At 52.4% G+C, this 24,574-nt stretch overlaps 1 protein-coding gene across 1 annotated transcript in view; it reads right to left on the minus strand.

The window, feature by feature from the left end:
* Positions 1-24,574, minus strand: part of LOC124023646 (anoctamin-1-like) — an 80,684-nt gene that overhangs the window by 17,696 nt on the left and 38,414 nt on the right. The window contains exons 11-15 of the mRNA XM_046338002.1: positions 23,391-23,547; positions 19,393-19,475; positions 16,731-16,835; positions 15,803-15,886; positions 4,578-4,652 (exon numbers count right to left, since the gene is read on the minus strand). Of these exons, the coding sequence (XP_046193958.1) occupies positions 4,578-4,652; positions 15,803-15,886; positions 16,731-16,835; positions 19,393-19,475; positions 23,391-23,547 (504 nt within the window). The remainder of the gene's footprint in view (positions 1-4,577; positions 4,653-15,802; positions 15,887-16,730; positions 16,836-19,392; positions 19,476-23,390; positions 23,548-24,574) is intronic.

The following is a 24,574-nucleotide window of genomic DNA, read 5'->3' on the forward strand; positions in this document are numbered from 1 at the left end:
GACAGAGAGACATTACTGTATTAGTCCAAACTAGGACAGAGACGTTACTGTATTAGTCCAAACTAGGACAGAGAGACATTACTGTATTAGTCCCTCAGCCCAAACTAGGACAGAGAGAAATTACTGTATTAGTCCCTCAGCCCAAACTAGGACAGAGAGACATTACTGTATTAGTCCCTCAGCCCAAACTAGGACAGAGAGACATTACTGTATTAGTCCCTCAGCCCAAACTAGGACAGAGACATTACTGTATTAGTCCCTCAGCCCAAACTAGGACAGAGTGTCACGCCTTGGTCATTATATTTTGTGTTTTTGGTATATGTTTGGGTAGCCAGGGTGTGACATGGGTTTATATGTTGTGTTTCGTATTGGGGTTTGTAGTAATTGGGATTGTTTTCTGATTAAGGGTGTGTCTAGTTAGGCTTGGCTGCCTGGGGCGATTCTTAATCAGAGTCAGGTGCTTGTCGTTGTCTCTGATTGAGAACCGTATTTAGACAGCCTGACTTTCGCGTTGTATTTTGTGGGTGTTTGTACCTTTCTCTGTGTAGTAGTCACCAGATAGGCTGTAATTAGTTTCACGTTTCGTTTGTTGTTTTCGTTTATCAGTTATTTCATGTACCACGATACTTTCATTAAAAGTCATGAGTAACCTACACGCTGCATTTCGGTCTGACTCTCTTCATTCAACAGACGAACGACGTTACACAGAGACATTACTGTATTAGTCCCCCAGCCCAAACTAGGACAGAGACGTTACTGTATTAGTCCCCCAGCCCAAACTAGGACAGAGAGACATTACTGTATTAGTCCCTCAGCCCAAACTAGGACAGAGAGACATTACTGTATTAGTCCCTCAGCCCAAACTAGGACAGAGACATTACTGTATTAGTCCCTCAGCCCAAACTAGGACAGAGAGACATTACTGTATTAGTCCCTCAGCCCAAACTAGGACAGAGACATTACTGTGTTAGTCCAAACTAGGACAGAGAGACATTACTGTATTAGTCCCTCAGCCCAAACTAGGACAGAGAGACATTACTGTATTAGTCCCTCAGCCCAAACTAGGACAGAGAGACATTATTGTATTAGTCCCTCAGCCCAAACTAGGACAGAGAGACATTACTGTGTTAGTCCAAACTAGGACAGAGAGACATTACTGTATTAGTCCCTCAGCCCAAACTAGGACAGAGTGACATTACTGTATTAGTCCCTCAGCCCAAACTAGGACAGAGAGACATTACTGTATTAGTCCCTCAGCCCAAACTAGGACAGAGAGACATTACTGTATTAGTCCCTCAGCCCAAACTAGGACAGAGAGACATTACTGTATTAGTCCCTCAGCCCAAACTACATTTACATTACATTTAAGTCATTTAGCAGACGCTCTTATCCAGAGCGACTTACAGAGAGACATTACTGTATTAGTCCAAACTAGGACAGAGAGACATTACTGTGTTAGTCCCTCAGCCCAAACTAGGACAGAGACATTACTGTATTAGTCCCTCAGCAAATCTATCCAACCAAAAACTGCGACGCAGAGAACCTGAGCCTACGTTTCACTATGATGAATCAAATTAGAAAACACTAAACAAACAACAAAAAGAGTTATCTTTCCAAAACGGAGATGTATGGGTAAACCACTTCTTCAATCTTTTGGCCCTATAACACAGACCAAACAGCAAAACATCTAAATTATCAAATATAAATCTTAGAATCAACTATTAAAGACTACCAGATCCAAATTACTATACGACAGACCACGTATTCACCCTGCACACCCTAATTGGCAAACACACAAACCAAAACAAAGGCAAAGTCTTCGCATGCTTAATTGCTGATTTAAAAAAAGTGTTTGACTCAATTTAGCATGAGGGTCTGCTAGACAAATTGATGGAAAGCAATTCGACATCATAAAATCCATGTACACAATCAACAAGTATGCGGTTAAAATTGGGAAAAAACACCTAGATCTTCTGCACAGATTCTGTTAGACCTGGGCCCTGACAGACCTGGGCCCTGACAGACCTGGGCCCTGACAGACCTGGGCCCTGACAGACCTGGGCCCTGACAGACCTGGGCCCTGACAGACCTGGGCCCTGACAGACCTGGGCCCTGACAGTAAATCTCAGGAAGACAAAAAAATGGTGTTCCAAAAAAGGTCAATTTGCCAGGACCATAAATACAAATTCCTTCACCTGCCTTCTATGAAATCAAAAGGAACATAAATTTGACATACCTATTAGGATCTGGCAAAAAATACTCAAATCAGTTATAGAACCCATTGCCCTTTATGGTTGTGAGGTCTGGGGTCCGCTCACCAACCAAGAATTCACAAAATGGGACAAACACCCAAATATATCCTCTGCGTACAACGTAGAACACCAAATAATACCTGCAGAGCAGAATTAAGCAGATACCCGCTAATTATCCAAATCCAGAAAAGAGCCATTCAATTCTACAACCACCTAAAAGGAAGCGATTCCCAAACCTTCCATAACAAAGCCATCACCTACAGAGAGATGAACCTGGAGAAGAGTCCCCCTAAGCAAGCTGGTCCTGGGGGTCTGTTCACAAACACAAACAGACCCCACAGAGCCCCAGGACAGCAACACAATTAGAACCAACCATTTTGAAAAGAAGGTCGACGACATCCGATCCTTGTTTGCTAAGTCAAACGACACCGCTGGTTCTGCTCACACTGCCCTACCCTGTGCTCTGACCTCTTTCTCCCCTCTCTCTCCAGATGAAATCTCGCGTCTTGTGACGGCCGGCCGCCCAACAACCTGCCCGCTTGACCCTATCCCCTCCTCTCTTCTCCAGACCATTTCCGGAGACCTTCTCCCTTACCTCACCCCGCTCATCAACTCATCCCTGACCGCTGGCTACGTCCCTTCCGTCTTCAAGAGAGCGAGAGTTGCACCCCTTCTGAAAAAACCTACACTCGATCCCTCCGATGTCAACAATTACAGACCAGTATCCCTTCTTTCTTTTCTCTCCAAAACTCTTGAACGTGCCGTCCTTGGCCAGCTCTCCCGCTATCTCTATCTGAATGACCTTCTTGATCCAAATCAGTCAGGTTTCAAGACTAGTCATTCAACTGAGACTGCTCTCCTCTGTATCACGGAGGCGCTCCGCACTGCTAAAGCTAACTCTCTCTCCTCTGCTCTCATCCTTCTAGATCTATCGGCTGCCTTCGATACTGTGAACCATCAGATCCTCCTCTCCACCCTCTCCGAGTTGGGCATCTCCGGCCCACGCTTGGATTGCGTCCTACCTGACAGGTCGCTCCTACCAGGTGGCGTGGCGAGAATCTGTCTCCTCACCACGCACTCTCACCACTGGTGTCCCCCAGGGCTCTGTTCTAGGCCCTCTCCTATTTTCGCTATACACCAAGTCACTTGGCTCTGTCATAACCTCACATGGTCTCTCCTATCATTGCTATGCAGATGACACACAATTAATCTTCTCCTTTCCCCCTTCTGATGACCAGGTGGCGAATCGCATCTCTGCATGTCTGGCAGACATAGTGTGGATGACGGATCACCACCTCAAGCTGAACCTCGGCAAGACGGAGCTGCTCTTCCTCCCGGGGAAGGACTGCCCGTTCCATGATCTCGCCATCACGGTTGACAACTCCATTGTGTCCTCCTCCCAGAGCGCTAAGAACCTTGGCGTGATCCTGGACAACACCCTGTCGTTCTCAACCAACATCAAGGCGGTGGCCCGTTCCTGTAGGTTCATGCTCTACAACATCCGCAGAGTACGACCCTGCCTCACACAGGAAGCGGCGCAGGTCCTAATCCAGGCACTTGTCATCTCCCGTCTGGATTACTGCAACTCGCTGTTGGCTGGGCTCCCTGCCTGTGCCATTAAACCCCTTCAACTCATCCAGAACGCCGCAGCCCGTCTGGTGTTCAACCTTCCCAAGTTCTCTCACGTCACCCCGCTCCTCCGTTCTCTCCACTGGCTTCCAGTTGAAGCTCGCATCCGCTACAAGACCATGGTGCTTGCCTACGGAGCTGTGAGGGGAACGGCACCTCAGTACCTCCAGGCTCTGATCAGGCCCTACACCCAAACAAGGGCACTGCGTTCATCCACCTCTGGCCTGCTCGCCTCCCTACCACTGAGGAAGTACAGCTCCCGCTCAGCCCAGTCAAAACTGTTCGCTGCTCTGGCCCCCCAATGGTGGAACAAACTCCCTCACGACGCCAGGACAGCGGAGTCAATCACCACCTTCCGGAGACACCTGAAACCCCACCTCTTTAAGGAATACCTAGGATAGGATAAGTATCCCTCTCACCCCCCTTTAAGATTTAGATGCACTATTGTAAAGTGACTGTTCCACTCGATGTCATAAGGTGAATGCACCAATTTGTAAGTCGCTCTGGATAAGAGCGTCTGCTAAATGACTTAAATGTAATGTAAATGAGAAAACCAAAATATAATTACACAGAGATTTGAGACAGAGAGTAGGAGACACAGAGAGGAGACAGAGAGAGAGAGACACAGAATAAGAGAGAGACAGAAAGAGGGACAGAGAGAGAGACAACATCAGGCCAAACTAAAAGCACAGTCACCATAAAGAGGATGGAGGAGATGTTGATGAGGTATCCAGGCAGACGGTCCCTCCAGGTCAGCTTCTCCACACCTGTCTGGGTTAGAGGTTAGAGACACATTAAGAGCACAAGCACATGTAGATTACCAATATAGACCAGAAGAGACTAGTAGACCAGTAAAGAACAGAGAGAACAGAGAGACCAGTAGAGACCAGTAGAGACCAGAAGACAACAGAAGAGACAAGTAGACACCAGTAGAGACCAGTAGAGACCAGAAGACAACAGAAGACAACAGAAGAGACAAGTAGACACCAGTAGAGACCAGTAGAGACCAGTAGAGACCAGTAGAGAACAGAAGAGAACAGAAGAGACCAGTAGAGAACAGAAGAGACCAGTAGAGAACAGAAGAGACCAGTAGAGAACAGAAGAGACCAGTAGAGACCAGAATAGACCAGTAAAGCTCAATATAGACCAGTAGAGGCCAACAGAAGCCAATATAGACCAGTAGAAGCCTACAGAAGTCAACAGAAGCCAAGATAGACCAGAAGACACAAGTAGAGAACAGGGTAGAACAGTAGACACCAGTAAAGATCCAGAAAGACCACTGAGACAGGACTGCTGTATGTTCCACTGAGACAGGACTGCTGTATGGTCCTCTGAGACAGGACTGCTGTATGGTCCTCTGAGACAGGACTGCTGTATGGTCCTCTGAGACAGGACTGCTGTATGTTCCTCTGAGACAGGACTGCTGTTTGACCTCTAACCCTAACCATTGATAGTGATCACTACATTGTTGGGTTTGAAGCTGCTAGAAACCATTTCCCAGTACTTGTGACATTACAAGTTGAAACACACACAGACAGTGACTGTAGATGTCCCAGTGATGCAGTACGTTGTCAGATCATAAGGTGGACAACAGCACCACCTAGCACCCACACACATCCACCACCTAGCACCCACCCACACCCACACACATCCACCACCTAGCACCCACCCACATCCACCCACCCAAACACCACCTAGCACCCACACACATCCACCACCTAGCACCCACCCACCCACATCCACCCATCCAAACACCACCTAGCACCCACACACATCCGCCACCTAGCACCCACCCACACACATCCACCACCTAGCACCCACCCACCCACATCCACCCACCCAAACACTACCTAGCACCCACACACATCCACCACCTACCTAGTCTCCTCCGCCCCCACCTCTCGTCCCCCACCTCTCGTCTCCTCCGCCCCCCCCCACCTCTCGTCTCCCCCGCCCACCTCTCGTCTCCCCGCCCACCTCTCCCCCCCCACCTCTCCCCTGCCCACCTCTCGTCCCCACCTCTCGTCCCCACCCCCACCTCCCCCGCCCCCACCTCTCCCCCGCCCCCACCTCTCCCCCCCCCACCTCTCCTCTCCCCCGCCCACCTCTCCTCCCCCACCTCTCCCCCTCTCCTAGTAACAGTGATGGCAGTAACACAGGAGATTAGTGTCCATATAACCTAATGTAGCAGGCCTTTCATTCTGGTCCTGTCTGGATGGTTCTCTTCTGCACTGTTCAACCAATCCAGTAATTGTGGAGGAGGAGTTAAGCTGGAGTGTCTGCTTGTTAACATCCAAAAGAGGAAGTTGCTTCACAGGCTCTCTTTCCATTTCCCCTGTAAACTGGATGCATCCGGGTTTCAGCACCCCTGCTGAGGGTGGTAACCATGTGGTCTTGCACTGAAATGAACCCAAAGAGACCCACTACAAGGTCAGGACTCTCTCCTGACACCACCACATCCCTGTCAGAGTGCATCACACACACTCCTCCTCCCTGCAGGCCGCTAAGCCCTTTGGGAAATTACTGTCATGGGATTTCCTCTGGGCCATATGTCACCACACACACACACACACACACACACACACACCCTTTCTATCTAGAGCAGGAATTAACAGAGTACAGAGATGTACCACAAGGCACCTAGTGACAATGTTCTGCCATCTAGTCAGAGCAACGTCAGACGGAAGGGAAGAGGAAGTCAGACAGGTTTATGGTCATGTCGGGAGGCTGGGTGAAGGTCGGTTGGCTGGGTGAAGGTCGGGTCTCGAGGCTGGGTGAAGGTCGGGTCTCGAGGCTGGGCGAAGATCGGGTCGGGTCTCGAGGCTGGGCGAAGGTCGGGTCTCGAGGCTGGGTGAAGGTCGGTCTCGAGGCTGGGTGAAGGTCGGTCTCGAGGCTGGGTGAAGGTCGGGTCTCGAGGCTGGGTGAAGGTCGGGTCTCGAGGCTGGGTGAAGGTCGGTCTCGAGGCTGGGTGAAGGTCGGTCTCGAGGCTGGGTGAAGGTCGGGTCAGGAGGCTGGATGAAGGTCGGGAGGCTGGGCGAAGGTCGGGAGTCGGGGCGAAGGTCGGGAGGCCGGGCGAAAGTCGGGAGGCCGGGCGGGCGAAGGTCGGGAGGCCGGGCGGGCGAAGGTCGGGAGGCCGGGCGGGCGAAGGTTGGGCTCGAGGCTGGGTGAAGGTCGGGTCTCGAGGCTGGGTGAAGGTCGGGTCTCGAGGCTGGGTGAAGGTCGGGTCTCGAGGCTGGGTGAAGGTCGGGTCTCGAGGCTGGGTGAAGGTCGGGTCTCGAGGCTGGGTGAAGGTCGGGTCTCGAGGCTGGGTGAAGGTCGGGTCTCGAGGCTGGGTGAAGGTCGGGTCGGGAGGCTGGATGAAGGTCGGGAGGCCGGGCGAAAGTCGGGAGGCCAGGCGGGCGAAGGTCGGGAGGCCGGGCGGGCGAAGGTCGGGTCGGGAGGCTGGGTGAAGGTCGGGTCGGGAGGCCGGGCGAAGGTCGTGTGGCCGGGTGAAGGTCGGGTCGGGAGGCCGGGTGAAGGTCGGGTCGGGAGGCCGGGCGAAGGTCGGGTCGGGAGGCCGGGCGGGCGAAGGTCGGGAGGCCGGGCGGGCGAAGGTCGGGAGGCCGGGCGGGCGAAGGTCGGGAGGCTGGGTGAAGGTCGGGTTGGGAGGCTGGGTGAAGGCCGGGAGGCCGGGCGAAGGTCGGGAGGCCGGGTGAAGGTCGGGAGGCCGGGTGAAGGTCGGGTCGGGAGGCCGGGCGAAGGTCGGGAGGCCGGGCGAAGGTCGGGAGGCCGGGCGAAGGTCGGGAGGCCGGGCGAAGGTCGGGTCGGGAGGCCGGGTGAAAGTCGGGAGGCCGGGCGAAGGTCGGGAGGCCGGGCGGGCGAAAATCGGGAGGCCGGGCGGGCGAAGGTCGGGAGGCCGGGCGGGCGAAGGTCGGGAGGCCGGGCGAAGGTCGGGAGGCCGGGCGGGCGAAGGTCGGGAGGCCGGGCGAAGGTCGGGTCGGGAGGCCGGGTGAAGGTCGGGAGGCTGGGTGAAGGTCGGGAGTCGGGAGGCCGGGCGAAGGTCGGGAGGCCGGGCGGGCGAAAGTCGGGAGGCCGGGCGGGCGAAGGTCGGGAGGCCGGGCGGGCGAAGGTCGGGAGGCCGGGCGAAGGTCGGGTCGGGAGGCTGGGCGAAGGACGGTTGGGAGGCTGGGCGAAGGACGGTTGGGAGGCTGGGCGAAGGTCGGGAGGCTGGGCGAAGGTCGGGAGGCTGGGCGAAGGTCGGGAGGCTGGGCGAAGGTCGGGAGGCTGGGCGAAGGTCGGGAGGCTGGGCGAAGGTCGGGAGGCTGGGCGAAGGTCGGAGGCTGGGCGAAGGTCGGGAGGCTGGGCGAAGGTCGGGAGGCTGGGTTAAGATGGGATATAATCTGCTGTGTTCAACCAGGCCACAGTACTGCTAATTTCCTTTCTAGTCAGTTAACAAGGTTTCTGTTTCAGGCTCTATTCGATTATACTGGGGATTTACTGATTATACGGTGACTGAGTTTATCAGGAAGTGTATAGGCAATGCTGTACCCACTGTGACTATTAAAACCTACCCTAACCAGAATCTGTGGATTGATGGCAGCATTCGCGCAAAACCGAAAGCGTGAACCACTGCATTTAACCACGGCAAGGTGACTGGGAACAATGGCAGAATATGGACAGTGTAGTTATTCCTTCCACAAGGCAATCAAACAAGTTAATTCCTTCCGCAAGTCAATCAAACAAGTTAATTCCTTCCGGAAGTCAATCAAACAAGTAAAACGTCAGCATAGAGACAAAGTGGAGTCACAATTCAACAGGTCAGACACCAGACGCATGTGGCAGGGTCTACAGACAATCACGGACAGTTTGGCCCTGTCTGGGGGTGTCCTCGGATGGGGCCACAGTGTCTCCTGACCCCTCCTGTCTCAGCCTCCAGTATTTATGCTGCAGTAGTTTATGTGTCGGGGGCTAGGGGCAGTTTGTTATATCTGGAGTACTTCTCCTGTCCTATTCGGTGTCCTGTGTGAATCTAAGTGTGCGTTCTCTAATTCTCTCCTTCTCTCTTTCTTTCTCTCTCTCGGAGGACCTGAGCCCTAGGACCATGCCCCAGGACAACCTGACATGATGACTCCTCGCTGTCCCCAGTCCACCTGGCCGTGCTGCTGCTCCAGTTTCAACTGTTCTGCCTTGTTATTATTCGACCATGCTGGTCATTTATGACCATTTGAACATCTTGGCCATGTTCTGTTATAATCTCCACCCGGCACAGCCAGAAGAGGACTGGCCACCCCACATAGCCTGGTTCCTCTCTAGGTTTCTTCCTAGGTTTTGGCCTTTCTAGGGAGTTTTTCCTAGTCACCGTGCTTCTACACCTGCATTGCTTGCTGTTTGGGGTTTTAGGCTGTGTTTCTGTACAACACTTTGAGATATCAGCTGATGTACGAAGGGCTATATAAATCAATTTGATTTGATTTGACTACAAATGGAAAACCAGTCACGTCGTGGACACAAACATCCAACACACACACACCTTCCCACCCTCCAACCATATCCCTCCAGTCAACACACACACCTTCCCACCCTCCAACCATATCCCTCCAGTCAACACACACACCTTCCCACCCTCCAACCATATCCCTCCAGTCAACACACACACCTTCCCACCCTCCAACCATATCCCTCCAGCCACGTCGTGGACACAAACATCCTGCTTCCGGACAAACTGAACACCTTCTCCGCTCACTTTGAGGATCACACAGTGCCACCGACGCGGCCCACTACCAAGGACAGTGGGCTCTCCTTCACTACCGAGGACAGTGGGCTCTCCTTCACTACCGAGGACAGTGGGCTCTCCTTCACTACCGAGGACAGTGGGCTCTCCTTCACTACCGAGGACAGTGGGCTCTCCTTCACTACCGAGGACAGTGGGCTCTCCTTCACTACCGAGGACAGTGGGCTCTCCTTCACTACCGAGGACAGTGGGCTCTCCTTCACTACCGAGGACAGTGGGCTCTCCTTCACTACCGAGGACAGTGGGCTCTCCTTCACTACCGAGGACAGTGGGCTCTCCTTCACTACCGAGGACAGTGGGCTCTCCTTCACTACCGAGGACAGTGGGCTCTCCTTCTCCGCTCACTTTGAGGATCACACAGTGCCACCGACGTTTCCCACTACCAAGGACAGTGTAAATCACTGGCCACTTGAATACATTGAACACTAATCACTTTAATAATGTTTATATATTTTGCATTACTCATCTCGTATGTATATACTGTATTCTATTTTACTGTATCTTAGTCTATGCTGCTCTGACATTTCTCCTCCATATATTTATATATTCTTAATTCCATTCCTTTACTTAAGATATGTAGGTATTGGGTATATGTTGTGAAATTGTTAGATATTACTGCACTGTCGGAGCTAGAAACACAAGCATTTCGATAAACCTGCAATAACATCTGCTAAACACGTGTATGTGACCAATACAATTTGATTATTCAGTTAGTGAAGCCATGTTTGTTTGTCTCTATTCAGTTAGTGAAGCCATGTTCTTGTTTCAGTCTCTATTCAGTTAGTGAAGCCATGTTTCAGTCTCTATTCAGTTAGTGAAGCCATGTTTCAGTCTCTATTCAGTTAGTGAAGCCATGTTTCAGTCTCTATTCAGTTAGTGAAGCCATGTTTCAGTCTCTATTCAGTTAGTGAAGCCATGTTTCAGTCTCAATTCAGTTAGTGAAGCCATGTTCTTGTTTCAGTCTCTATTCAGTTAGTGAAGCCATGTTTCAGTCTCTATTCAGTTAGTGAAGCCATGTTTCAGTCTCTATTCAGTTAGTGAAGCCATGTTTCAGTCTCTATTCAGTTAGTGAAGCCATGTTTCAGTCTCTATTCAGTTAGTGAAGCCATGTTTCAGTCTCTATTCAGTTAGTGAAGCCATGTTTCAGTCTCTATTCAGTTAGTGAAGCCATGTTTCAGTCTCTATTCAGTTAGTGAAGCCATGTTTCAGTCTCAATTCAATTAGTGAAGCCATGTTCTTGTTTCTGTCTCTATTCAGTTAGTGAAGCCATGTTCTTGTTTCAGTCTCTATTCAGTTAGTGAAGCCATGTTTCAGTCTCTATTCAGTTAGTGAAGCCATGTTTCAGTCTCTATTCAGTTAGTGAAGCCATGTTTCAGTCTCTATTCAATTAGTGAAGCCATGTTTCAGTCTCTATTCAGTTAGTGAAGCCATGTTTCTGTCTCTATTCAGTTAGTGAAGCCATGTTTCTGTCTCTATTCAGTTAGTGAAGCCATGTTTCTGTCTCTATTCAGTTAGTGAAGCCATGTTTCTGTCTCTATTCAGTTAGTGAAGCCATGTTTCAGTCTCTATTCAGTTAGTGAAGCCATGTTTCAGTCTCTATTCAGTTAGTGAAGCCATGTTTCAGTCTCTATTCAGTTAGTGAAGCCATGTTTCTGTCTCTATTCAGTTAGTGAAGCCATGTTTCTGTCTCTATTCAGTTAGTGAAGCCATGTTTCTGTCTCTATTCAGTTAGTGAAACCATGTTCCTGCTTCAGTCTGTAGTCAAATCAAATCGTATTTGTCACATACAAGCCCTTAGCCTCTTGGACCGAGACTTTGCGCTTCGGTAAAGCTTGCCGTGTGGTAGCAGAGAGAACAGTCTATGACTAAGTCTTTCACAATTTTTAGGGCCTTCCTCTGACACCGGTATAGAGGTCCTGGATGACAAGAAGCTTGGCACTGTGATGTACTGGGCCGTACACACTACCCTATGTAGTGCCTTGCGGTCGGAGGCAGAGCAGTTGCAAGTGATGCAACCCATCAGGATGCTCTCGATGGTGCAGCTGTAAAACCTTTTGAGGATCTGAGGACCAAGGGGTTCTGGGAAAATGGTGTTTATGTGAGCCACGACCAGCCTTTCAAAGCATTTCATGGCTACAGACGTGAGTGCTATGGGTCAGTAGTCATTTAGGCAGGTTCTTGGGCACAGGGACTATGGTGGTCTGCTTGAAATTTGTTGGGATTACAGACTCAGACAGGGTGAGGTTGAAAATGTCAGTGAAGACACTTGCCAGTTGGACAGCACATGCTCAGAGTACACATCCTGGTAATCCGTCTGGCAAGCACTGCCACATCTGATGAGCATCAGAGCTGGTGTAGGACGATTTGATCTTAGTACTGTATTGACGCTTTGCCTGTTTGATGGTTCGTCGGAGGGCGTAGCGGGATTTCTTATAAGCTTCCGGGTTAGAGTCCCGCTCCTTGAAAGCTGCAGCGCTAACCTTTGGCTCAGAGCGAATGTTGCCTGTAATCAATGGCTTCTGGTTCGGGGATGTAACTGCAGGAACGACATCATCGATGCACCTCTTGGGCATAGTGGGAGGTGGCCTGGCGGGTAGGTACGTTGGGCCATTAACCGAAAGGTTGCTGGATAGAGTCCCCGAGCTGACAACATAAAAATCTGTCATTCTTTCCCTGAACAACACAGTTAATCCACTGTTCGTCCAGGATGTCGATTATGGCAGAGCCCCCAACACCTCTCTGATTCAGAGGCAGAGCCCCCACACCTCTGATTCAGAGGCAGAGCCCCCACACCTCTGATTCAGAGGCAGAGCCCCACACACCTCTCTGATTCAGAGGCAGAGCCCCCACACCTCTCTGATTCAGAGGCAGAGCCCACACACCTCTCTGATTCAGAGGCAGAGCCCCCACACCTCTCTGATTCAGAGGCAGAGCCCCCCACACCTCTCTGATTCAGAGGCAGAGCCCCCCACACCTCTCTGATTCAGAGGCAGAGCCCCCACACCTCTCTGATTCAGAGGCAGAGCCCCACACACCTCTCTGATTCAGAGGCAGAGCCCCCACACCTCTCTGATTCAGGATGTCAATTATGGCAGAGCCCCCACACCTCTCTGATTCAGGATGTCAATTATGGCAGAGCCCCCACACCTCTCTGATTCAGAGGCAGAGCCCCCACACCTCTCTGATTCAGAGGCAGAGCCCCCCACACCTCTCTGATTCAGAGGCAGAGCCCCCACACCTCTCTGATTCAGGATGTCAATTATGGCAGAGCCCCCCACACCTCTCTGATTCAGAGGCAGAGCCCCCACACCTCTCTGATTCAGGATGTCAATTATGGCAGAGCCCCCACACCTCTCTGATTCAGGATGTCAATTATGGCAGAGCCCCCACACCTCTCTGATTCAGAGGCAGAGCCCCCAACACCTCTCTGATTCAGAGGCAGAGCCCCCACACCTCTCTGATTCAGAGGCAGAGCCCCCCACACCTCTCTGATTCAGGATGTCAATTATGGCAGAGCCCCCACACCTCTCTGATTCAGAGGCAGAGCCCCCCACACCTCTGATTCAGGATGTCGATTATGGCAGAGCCCCCCACACCTCTCTGATTCAGAGGCAGAGCCCCCCACACCTCTCTGATTCAGGATGTCGATTATGGCAGAGCCCCCCACACCTCTCTGATTCAGAGGCAGAGCCCCCCACAGCTCTCTGATTCAGAGGCAGAGCCCCCACAGCTCTATGATTCAGAGGCAGAGCCCCCACACCTCTCTGATTCAGAGGCAGAGCCCCCACACCTCTCTGAATCAGAGGCAGAGCCCCCCACACCTCTCTGATTCAGAGGTTGGGTTCATTCCATAAGACACATTTCAGTCCAGGATGTCGATTATGGCAGAGCCCCCACACCTCTCTGATTCAGAGGTAGAGCCCCCACACCTCTGATTCAGAGGCAGAGCCCCCCACACCTCTCTGATTCAGAGGTAGAGCCCCCCACACCTCTCTGATTCAGAGGTTGGGTTCATTCCAGAAGACACATTTCAGTTGAATGCATTCAGTTGTACAACTGGCTAGGTATTTCATATTTCCCTTTCCCTATTGATGAAATCAGTGACTGATGTGGTGTACTCCTCAATGCCATCGGAAGAATCCCGGGAACATATTCCAGTCTGTGCTAGCAAAACAGTTCTGTAGTTTATCATCTGCTTCATCTGACCACTTTTTTTATTGACCGAGTCACTGGTGCTTCCTGCTTTGCTTGTAAGCAGGAATCAGGAGGATATAATTATGGTCAGATTTACCAAATGGAGGGAGAGCTTTGTACGGGTCTCTGTGTGTGGTGTAAATGTGGTCCAGAGTTTTCTTTCACTATGGTTGCACATTTAGCATGCTGATAGAAATGAGGCAAAACAGATTTAAGTTTCCCTGCATTAAAGTCCCCGGCCACTAGGAGCGCCACCTCTGAATGAGCGTTTTCCTGTTTGCTTATGGTGGTATACAGCTCATTGAGTGCGGTCTTAGTGCATCGGTCTGTGGTGGTATGTAGACAGCTTAAAAAAATACAGACGAAAACTCTATGTAGTTACTGTGGTCTACAGCTTATCATGAGATCCTCTACATCAGGCGAGCAAAACCTCAAGACTTCCTTAGACATCGTGCACCAGCTGTTATTTACAAATATACATAGACCTCCGCCCCATGTCTTACCAGAGGCCGCTGAGCTATCCTGCCTATAGAGTGTATAACCCGCCAGCTGTATGTTATGAATGTCGTTGTTCAGCCACGACTGTGAAACATAACGTGTTACAGTTTTTAATGTCCCGTTTGTAGGATATACGTGCTTTCAGTTCGTCTCATTTATTTTCCAACGATTGAACATTGCCATCCATACTGTTAGCCAAAGGCAGATTAGCCTCTCGCCACCTGATCCTCACAAGGCAATCTCTTTCCGGGAAATCTCTGTTTGTTTCTCCAGCGAATGACAGGGATGAGGGTCTGTTCGGGTGTTTGGAGTATATCGTTCCCGTCCGACTCATTCAAGAGAAATTTTCGAGTTGAGTAATCGCTGTTCTGATGTCCAGAAGCTATTTTCGGTCATAAGAGACGGTAGCAGCAACATTATGCACAAAATAAGTGACAAATAATGAGAAAAAAACAAAACAAAATAGCACGGTTGGTTAAGAGCCAATAAAAGACGGCTGCCATCCTCTCCAGGCCATTAGAGAGCGGCCACACAGCCGCTCCTCGGGCCACACAGCCGCTCCTCGGGCCACACAGCCGCTCCTCGGGCCACACAGCCGCTCCTCGGGCCACACAGCCGCTCCTCGGGCCACACAGCCGCTCCTCGGGCCACACAGCCGCTCCGGGCCACACAGCCGCTCCTCGGGCCACAGCCGCTCCTCGGGCCACACAGCCGCTCCTCGAGCCACACAGCCGCTCCCTCGGCCACACAGCCGCTCCTCGGGCACACAGCCGCTCCGGCCAGCCTCTCCTCGGGCACACAGCCGCTCCTCGAGCCACACAGCCGCTCCTCGCCACACAGCCGCTCCGGGCCAACTGCCGCTCCTCGAACAGCCGCTCCTGAGCCACACAGCGTCTGCCTGTTTAGAAGCAAGACAGCCGCTCGGGAGACAGGAGCCGCTCCTCGGGGCACACAGCCGCAGAGAGCCACACAGCCGCTCCTCGGCCACACAGCCGCTCCTCGGGCCACACAGCCGCTCCTCGGGGCACACAGCCGCTCCTCGAGCCACACAGCCGCTCCTCGGCCACACAGCCGCTCCTCGGGCACACAGCCGCTCCTCGGGCCACACAGCCTCTCCTCGGGCCACACAGCCTCTCCTCGGGCCACACAGCCTCTCCTCGGGCCACACAGCCTCTCCTCGGGCCACACAGCCTCTCCTCGGGCCACACAGCCTCTCCTCGGGCCACACAGCCTCTCCTCGGGCACACAGCAGCTCGCTAACCTAACTGCTGCTCAAATAGAAAGTTCCTGAGAGTCTGCCTGTTTAGAAGCAAGAGGAGGGGAGAGGATGAGGAGAAGGAGGAGCAAAAGGAGGAGGAAGAGAAGCAGGCAGAGAAGAGGAGCAGGCGAAGAAGAGGAGCAGGCGAAGAAGAGGAGCAGGCGAAGAAGAGGAGCAGGCAGAGGAGAAGAGGAGTGTTACCGATGTCCCCGTGTTCATAGCAGACAGTAACTTCTGTCTCCACCTGTCTTTCCCTGCCGCCACGTCCTCCTCCCGCTGCACAGGCTGCAACACAGAGCATGGCTGAACACAGGACACAAACAGCCAACACACACACCTTCCCAACCTCCAACCATATCCCTCCAGCCAACACACACGCCTTCCCACCCTCCAACCATATCCCTCCAGCCAACACACACACCTTCCCACCCTCCAACCATATCCCTCCAGCCAACACACACGCCTTCCCACCCTCCAACCATATCCCTCCAGCCAACACACACGCCTTCCTACCCTCCAACCATATCCCTCCAGCCAACACACACACAGGCCTTCCCACCCTCCAACCATATCCCTCCAGCCAACACACACACACACACCTTCCCACCCTCCAACCATATCCCTCCAGCCAACACACACACGCCTTCCCACCCTCCAACCATATCCCTCCAGCCAACACACACACGCCTTCCCACCCTCCAACCATATCCCTCCAGCCAACACACACAGTCCCCTGCCTTCCCACCCTCCAGCCAACACACACACGCCTTCCCACCCTCCAACCATATCCCTCCAGCCAACACACACGCCTTCCCACCCTCCAGCCAACACACACACCTTCCCACCCTCCAACCATGTCCCTCCAGCCAACACACACACGCCTTCCCAGTCCCCCTGGGCTTTCTATACCATAGCACCCCCCATCTCTACTCAGTCCCCTGGGCTTTCTATACCATAGCACCCCCATCTCTACACAGTGCCCCTGGGCTTTCTATACCATAGCACCCCCCCATCTCTACTCAGTCCCCCTGGGCTTTCTACCGGTAGAAAGCTGGTGTTTGTACATTGGCAACAGATCAAACACCAGTTGAGAGGTTTAAATCCTGGGGGGAGTACAAGATATCCCCACCTCAATCTTCTTCTTCTTCTTGTTTTTCTCGTTCTTCTTCTCCTTGTTCCTCATCATCTGTCTCTTCTGGAGCAGGACGGTTTCATACTTGGGCCTCGGGTGGTCCTGGGGAGAAGAGAGACCGGTTCATTTGTTCTGATGGTCAGTCAGTGATGAGGACCAGGCCTGGTGTCAGTTGGACTGGAGTATAGTAACCATTAAGGGGTGGAGTATAGTAACCATTAAGGGGTGGAGTATAGTAACCATTAAGGGGTGGAGTATAGTAACCATTAAGGGGTGGAGTATAGTAACCATTAAGGGGTGGAGTATAGTAACCATTAAGGGGTGGAGTATAGTAACCATTAAGGGGTGGAGTATAGTAACCATTAAGGAGTGGAGTATAGTAACCATTAAGGAGTGGAGTATAGTAACCTAACCATTAAGGAGTGGAGTATAGTAACCATTAAGGAGTGGAGTATAGTAACCAGTAAGGAGTGGAGTATAGTAACCATTAAGGAGTGGAGTATAGTAACCATTAAGGAGTGGAGTATAGTAACCATTAAGGAGTGGAGTATAGTAACCATTAAGGAGTGGAGTATAGTAACCATTAAGGGGTGGAGTATAGTAACCATTAAGGGGTGGAGTATAGTAACCATTAAGGAGTGGAGTATAGTAACCATTAAGGAGTGGAGTATAGTAACCATTAAGGAGTGGAGTATAGTAACCATTAAGGGGTGGAGTATAGTAACCATTAAGGGGTGGAGTATAGTAACCATTAAGGAGTGGTTACATTAAGGAGTGGGACGGGACGTGACGTGGTGGGACGGGACGTGACGTGGTGGGATGTGACATGATGGGATGTGACGTGGTGGGATGGGATGTGACGTGGTGGGATGGGACGTGACGTGGTGGGATGGGATGTGACGTGGTGGGACGTGACGTGACGTGGTGGGACGTGACGTGACGGGATGTGATGTGGTGGGACGGGACGTGGTGGGACGTGGTGGGATGGGACGTGGTGGGATGGGACGTGGTGGGACGGGACGTGGTGGGACGGGACGTGGTGGGACGTGGTGGGATGGGACGTGGTGGGACGGGACGTGGTGGGATGTGGTGGGATGGGATGGGACGTGGTGGGACGGGACGGGACGTGGTGGGATGGGACGTGGTGGGACGTGGTGGGATGGGACGGGACGTGGTGGGACGTGGTGGGATGTGGTGGGATGTGGTGTGACGTGGTGGGATGTGGTGGGACGTGGTGGGATGGGACGGGGTGGGATGTGGTGGGACGTGGTGGGACGGGACGTGGTGGGATGGGACGTGGTGGGATGGGACGTGGTGGGATGGGACGGGACGTGGTGGGATGGGACGTGGTGGGATGGGACGGGACGTGGTGGGACGTGGTGGGATGGGACGTGGTGGGATGGGATGTGGTGGGACGTGGTGGGATGTGGTGGGACGTGGTGGGACGTGGTGGGATGGGACGTGGTGGGACGTGGTGGGACGTGGTGGGACGTGGTGGGACGTGACGTGGTGGAACGGGAAGTGGTGGGACGTGACGTGGTGGAATGGGAAGTGGTGGAACGGGAAGTGGTGGAACGTGGTGGGATGGGACGTGGTGGGATGGGATGTGACATGGTGGAGTGGGACGTGGTGGAATGGGACGTGGTGGAATGGGACCTGGTGGGGTGGGACCTGGTGGGGTGGGACCTGGTGGGGTGGGACCTGGTGGGACGGGGTGTGACCTGGTGGGATGTGACGCGGTGGGACGTGGTGGGATGTGACGCGGTGGGACGTGGTGGGATGTGACGTGGTGGGACAGGATGGGACTTGGTGGGACGGGACGGGACGTGGTGGGACGGGACGTGGTGGGACGGGACGTGGTATGTAATGGTATGTACCTCCTCTTCCTCTAGTCCTGTGAGGTGTTATATGTAATGGTGTCCCTCCTCTTCCTCTAGTCCTGTGAGGTGTTATATGTAATGGTGTCCCTCCTCTTCCTCTAGTCCTGTGAGGTGTTATATGTAATGGTGTCCCTCCTCTTCCTCTAGTCCTGTGAGGTGTTATATGTAATGGTGTCCCTCCTCTTCCTCTAGTCCTGTGGGGTGTTATATGTAATGGTGTCCCTCCTCTTCCTCTAGTCCTGTGAGGCTGTGGGGTGTTATATGTAATGGTGTGTCCCTCTTCCTCTAGTCCTGTGGGGTGTTATATGTAATGGTGTCCCTCCTCTTCCTCTAGTCCTGTGGGGTGTTATATGTAATGGTGTGTCCCTCCTCTTCCTCTAGTCCTGTGGGGTGTTATATGTAATGGTGTCCCTCCTCTTCCTCTAGTCCTGTGAGGTGTTATATGTAATGGTATGTACCTCCTCTTCCTCTAGTCCTGTGGGGTGTTATATGTAATGGTGTCCCTCCTCTTCCTCTAGTCCTGTGGGTGTTATATGTAATGGTGTCCCTCCTCTTCCTCTAGTCCTGTGAGGTGTTATATGTAATGGTGTGTCCCTCCTCTTCCTCTAGTCCTGTGGGGTGTTATATGTAATGTAATGTGTCCCTCTTCCTCTAGTCCTGTGGGGTGTTATATGTAATGGTGTTTACCTCCTCTTCCTCTAGTCCTGTGAGGTGTTATATGTAATGGTGTCCCTCCTCTTCCTCTAGTCCTGTGAGGTGTTATATGTAATGGTGTGTACCTCCTCTTCCTCTAGTCCTGTGAGGTCCCAGCTGTGGTTCAAACTGATCTGACGACGCTTCCAGTGCTCCAGGAACGTCGCAACTACACACACAGACACACACAGACTTAGACATGATCACAGACACACACAGACATGATCACAGACACACACAGACGTAGACATGATCACAGACACACACAGACATGATCACAGACATGTGAAAATGAGTCCACCAACTCTAGCAGAGGAAACCTGAGACAGTGTTAGCAGAGCAGCGGGGGGTTACACTCTGGTTACACCCCCAGAGGTCCTACTGTGTCTAATAATACGCAGACCTGGCCCCCCACAGACGGGCTGACTGACGGGCTGACTGACGGGCGGGCTGACGGGCGGGCTGGCTGACGGGCTGGCTGACGGGCTGGCTGACGGGCTGGCTGACGGGCTGGCTGGCTGACGGGCTGGCTGGCTGACGGGCTGGCTGGCGGGCGGGCTGGCGGGCGGGCTCGCTGGCGGACGGGCTGGCGGACGGGCTGGCGGACGGGCTGGCGGACGGGCTGGCGGACGGGCTGGCGGGCTGGCTGGAGGACGGGCTGGCTGGAGGACGGGCTGGCGGACGGGCTGGCGGACGGGCTGGCGGACGGGCTGGCGGACGGGCTGGCGGACGGGCTGGCGGACGGGCTGGCTGACGGGCTGGCGGGCTGGCTGATGGGATGGGTGACGGGCTCGCTGACGGGCTAACTGATGGGCTGGCTGACGGGCTAACTGATGGGCTGGCTGGCTGACGGGCGGGCTGAAGGGCGGGCTGGCTGACGGGCTAACTGATGGGCTGGCTGGCTGGCTGGCTGACGGGCTAGCTGACGGGCTGGCTGATGGGATGGGTGACAGGCTAGCTGACGGGCTGGCTGGCTGACGGGCTGGCTGACGGGCTAGCTGACGGGCTAGCTAACTGATGGGCTGGCTGGCTGACGGGCTGGCTGACTGACGGGCTGGCTGACTGACTGACTGACTGACTGATGGGCTGGCTGGCAGGTTGGCTGGCGGGATGGCTCGCTGGTTGAAGGGGTGTCTCGCTGGCTGACGGGGCGGCTCGCTGGCTGACGGGGCGGCTGGCTGGCTGACAAGCTGGCTGGCTGATGGGATGACTAGCTAGCTGACTGGCTGACATACAGACTGATGGACAGGAGGGGGTGGTACTATGGGGTAGTAAGGGGGTAGTAAGGGGCAGTAAGGGGTAACAGAACGTTAATACATTCCCCCAGAGGGACATGAAGATGGGGGTAGTAAGGGGCAGTAAGGGGCAGTAAGGGGTAACAGAACGTTAATACATACCCCAGAGGGACATGAAGATGGGGGTAGTAAGGGGTAGTAAGGGGTAACAGAACGTTAATACATACCCCAGAGGACATGAAGATGGGGGTAGTAAGGGGTAGTAAGGGGCAGTAAGGGGTAACAGAACGTTAATACATACCCCAGAGGGACATGAAGATGGGGGTAGTAAGGGGTAGTAAGGGGTAACAGAACGTTAATACATACCCCAGAGGGACATGAAGATGGGGGTAGTAAGGGGTAGTAAGGGGCAGTAAGGGGTAACAGAACGTTAATACATACCCCAGAGGGACATGAAGATGGGGGTAGTAAGGGGTAGTAAGGGGCAGTAAGGGGTAACAGAACGTTAATACATACCCCAGAGGGACATGAAGATGGGGGTAGTAAGGGGTAGTAAGGGGTAACAGAACGTTAATACATACCCCAGAGGGACATGAAGATGGGGGTAGTAAGGGTAGTAAGGGGCAGTAAGGGGTAACAGAACGTTAATACATACCCCAGAGGGACATGAAGATGGGGGTAGTAAGGGGTAGTAAGGGGCAGTAAGGGGCAGTAAGGGGTAACAGAACGTTAATACATACCCCAGAGGGACATGAAGATGGGGGTAGTAAGGGGTAGTAAGGGGCAGTAAGGGGTAACAGAACGTTAATACATACCCCAGAGGGACATGAAGATGGGGGTAGTAAGGGGTAGTAAGGGGTAACAGAACGTTAATACATACCCCAGAGGGACATGAAGATGGGGGTAGTAAGGGGTAGTAAGGGGCAGTAAGGGGTAACAGAACGTTAATACATACCCCAGAGGGACATGAAGATGGGGGTAGTAAGGGGTAGTAAGGGGCAGTAAGGGGTAGTAAGGGGTAACAGAACGTTAATACATACCCCAGAGGGACATGAAGATAGGGGTAGTAAGGGGTAGTAAGGGGTAGTAAGGGGTAACAGAACGTTAATACATACCCCAGAGGGACATGAAGATGGGGGTAGTAAGGGGCAGTAAGGGGCAGTAAGGGGTAACAGAACATTAATACATACCCCAGAGGGACATGAAGATGGGGGTAGTAAGGGGTAGTAAGGGGCAGTAAGGGGTAACAGAACGTTAATACATACCCCAGAGGGACATGAAGATGGGGGTAGTAAGGGGCAGTAAGGGGCAGTAAGGGGTAACAGAACATTAATACATACCCCAGAGGGACATGAAGATGGGGGTAGTAAGGGGTAGTAAGGGGCAGTAAGGGGTAACAGAACATTAATACATACCCCAGAGGGACATGAAGATGGGGGTAGTAAGGGGTAGTAAGGGGCAGTAAGGGGTAACAGAACGTTAATACATACCCCAGAGGGACGTTAAGATGGGGTAGTAAGGGGGTAGTAAGGGGCAGTAAGGGGTAACAGAACGTTAATACATACCCCAGAGGGACATGAAGATGGGGGTAGTAAGGGGTAGTAAGGGGCAGTAAGGGGCAGTAAGGGGTAACAGAACGTTAATACATACCCCAGAGGGACATGAAGATGGGGGGTAGTAAGGGGTAGTAAGGGGCAGTAAGGGGTAGTAAGGGATAACAGAACATTAATACATTCCCCAGAGGGACATGAAGATGGGGGCAGTAAGGGGTAGTAAGGGGCAGTAAGGGGTAACAGAACATTAATACATACCCCAAGAGGGACATGAAGATGGGGGTAGTAAGGGGTAGTAAGGGGTAGTAAGGGGTAACAGAACGTTAATACATACCCCAGAGGGACATGAAGATGGGGGTAGTAAAGGGCAGTAAGGGGTAGTAAGGGGTAGTAAGGGGTAACAGAACGTTAATACATACCCCAGAGGGACATGAAGATGGGGGTAGTAAGGGGTAGTAAGGGGCAGTAAAGGGGTAACAGAACGTTAATACATACCCCAGAGGGACATGAAGATGGGGGCAGTAAGGGGCAGTAAGGGGCAGTAAGGGGTAGTAAGGGGTAGTAAGGGGTAACAGAACGTTAATACATACCCCAGAGGGACATGAAGATGGGGGTAGTAAGGGGTAACAGTAAAGGGGTAACAGAACGTTAATACATACCCCAGAGGGACATGAAGATGGGGGCAGTAAGGGGTAGTAAGGGGCAGTAAGGGGTAACAGAACGTTAATACATACCCCAGAGTGACATGAAGATGGGGGCAGTAAGGGGTAGTAAGGGGTAGTAAGGGGCAGTAAGGGGTAACAGAACGTTAATACATACCCCAGAGGGACATGAAGATGGGGGTAGGGGGTAGTAAGGGGTAGTAAGGGGCAGTAAGGGGCAGTAAGGGGTAACAGAACGTTAATACATACCCCAGAGGGACATGAAGATGGGGGTAGTAAGGGGCAGTAAGGGGCAGTAAGGGGCAGTAAGGGGTAACAGAACATTAATACATACCCCAGAGGGACATGAAGATGGGGGTAGTAAGGGGTAGTAAGGGGTAACAGAACGTTAATACATACCCCAGAGGGACATGAAGATGGGGGTAGTAAGGGGTAGTAAGGGGCAGTAAGGGGCAGTAAGGGGTAACAGAACATTAATACATACCCCAGAGGGACATGAAGATGGGGGTAGTAAGGGGTAGTAAGGGGTAGTAAGGGGTAACAGAACATTAATACATACCCCAGAGGGACATGAAGATGGGGGTAGTAAGGGGTAGTAAGGGGTAGTAAGGGGTAACAGAACATTAATACATACCCCAGAGGGACATGAAGATAGCGAAGAAGACGGTGGCAGGGTTGTCGAACAGGTGGGATGCGCGGGCGGTGCCACAGGCGGTGGACAGGTGCCAGTAGTCACACACTCCGTCACACAGAGGACACATGGTGAAGTTCTGCTGTTTATCACACATCTCCTACAGGCTACACACACACACACACACACACACACACACACACAATTACACACACAACCACACACACACACAGGACACAAGGTGAAGTTCTGCTGCTTATCACACATCTCCAGGCTACACACACACACACACATTTTTATTTCGCAACAAAAAAAAGGTACATTTTGTATGTGGGGACTCCACTGCAGTTCCCCTGTGCCTCCAATAGGGGTCCCAACCCCGACTTGGAATGTTCTAGAGACACCCGGGGTCTCATTTATAACCACTGAGTAACTTGAACACTAAATATCTGCGTGCACCATTTCTGTACAGATGCTAACCCACAAAGCATCAGCATTTGTGGGTTCAATTACAGGCTCAAAATGGTCAGAAACAAAGAACTTTCTTCTGAAACTCGTCGGACTATTCTTGTTCTGAGAAATTAAGGCTATTCCATGTGAGAAATTTCCAAGAAACTGAAGATCTTGTACTACTGCCATCACAGAACAGTGCAAACTGGCCCTAACCAGAATAGAAAGAGGAGTGGGAGGACCCGGTGCACAACTGAGCAAAGAGGACAAGTACATTAGAGTGTCTAGTTTGAGAAACAGATGCCTCAAGTCCTCAACAGGCAGCTTCCTTAAATAGTAAACGCAACACGCCCAAAACACGGGCCTCTCTTTAAATGACTATAGGGGCCGCTAACGGGCCTCTCTTTAAATGACCATAGCGGCCGCTAACGGGCCTCTCTTTAAATTACTATAGCGGTCGCTAACGGGCCTCTCTTTAAATGACCATAGCGGCCGCTAACGGGCCTCTCTATAAATTACTATAGAACCATCAACAGTCTCTCTTTAAATGACTATAGCGGCCACTAACGGGCCTCTCTATAAATTACTATAGAACCATCAACAGTCTCTCTTTAAATGACCATAGCGGCCGCTAACGGGCCTCTCTTTAAATGACTATAGGGGCCGCTAACGGGCCTCTCTTTAAATGACTATAGGGGCCGCTAACGGGCCTCTCTATAAATGACTATAATCTACAG

The sequence above is a fragment of the Oncorhynchus gorbuscha genome, unplaced genomic scaffold, assembly GCF_021184085.1.
Source record: "Oncorhynchus gorbuscha isolate QuinsamMale2020 ecotype Even-year unplaced genomic scaffold, OgorEven_v1.0 Un_scaffold_1666, whole genome shotgun sequence".
Lineage (NCBI taxonomy): Eukaryota > Metazoa > Chordata > Actinopteri > Salmoniformes > Salmonidae > Oncorhynchus > Oncorhynchus gorbuscha.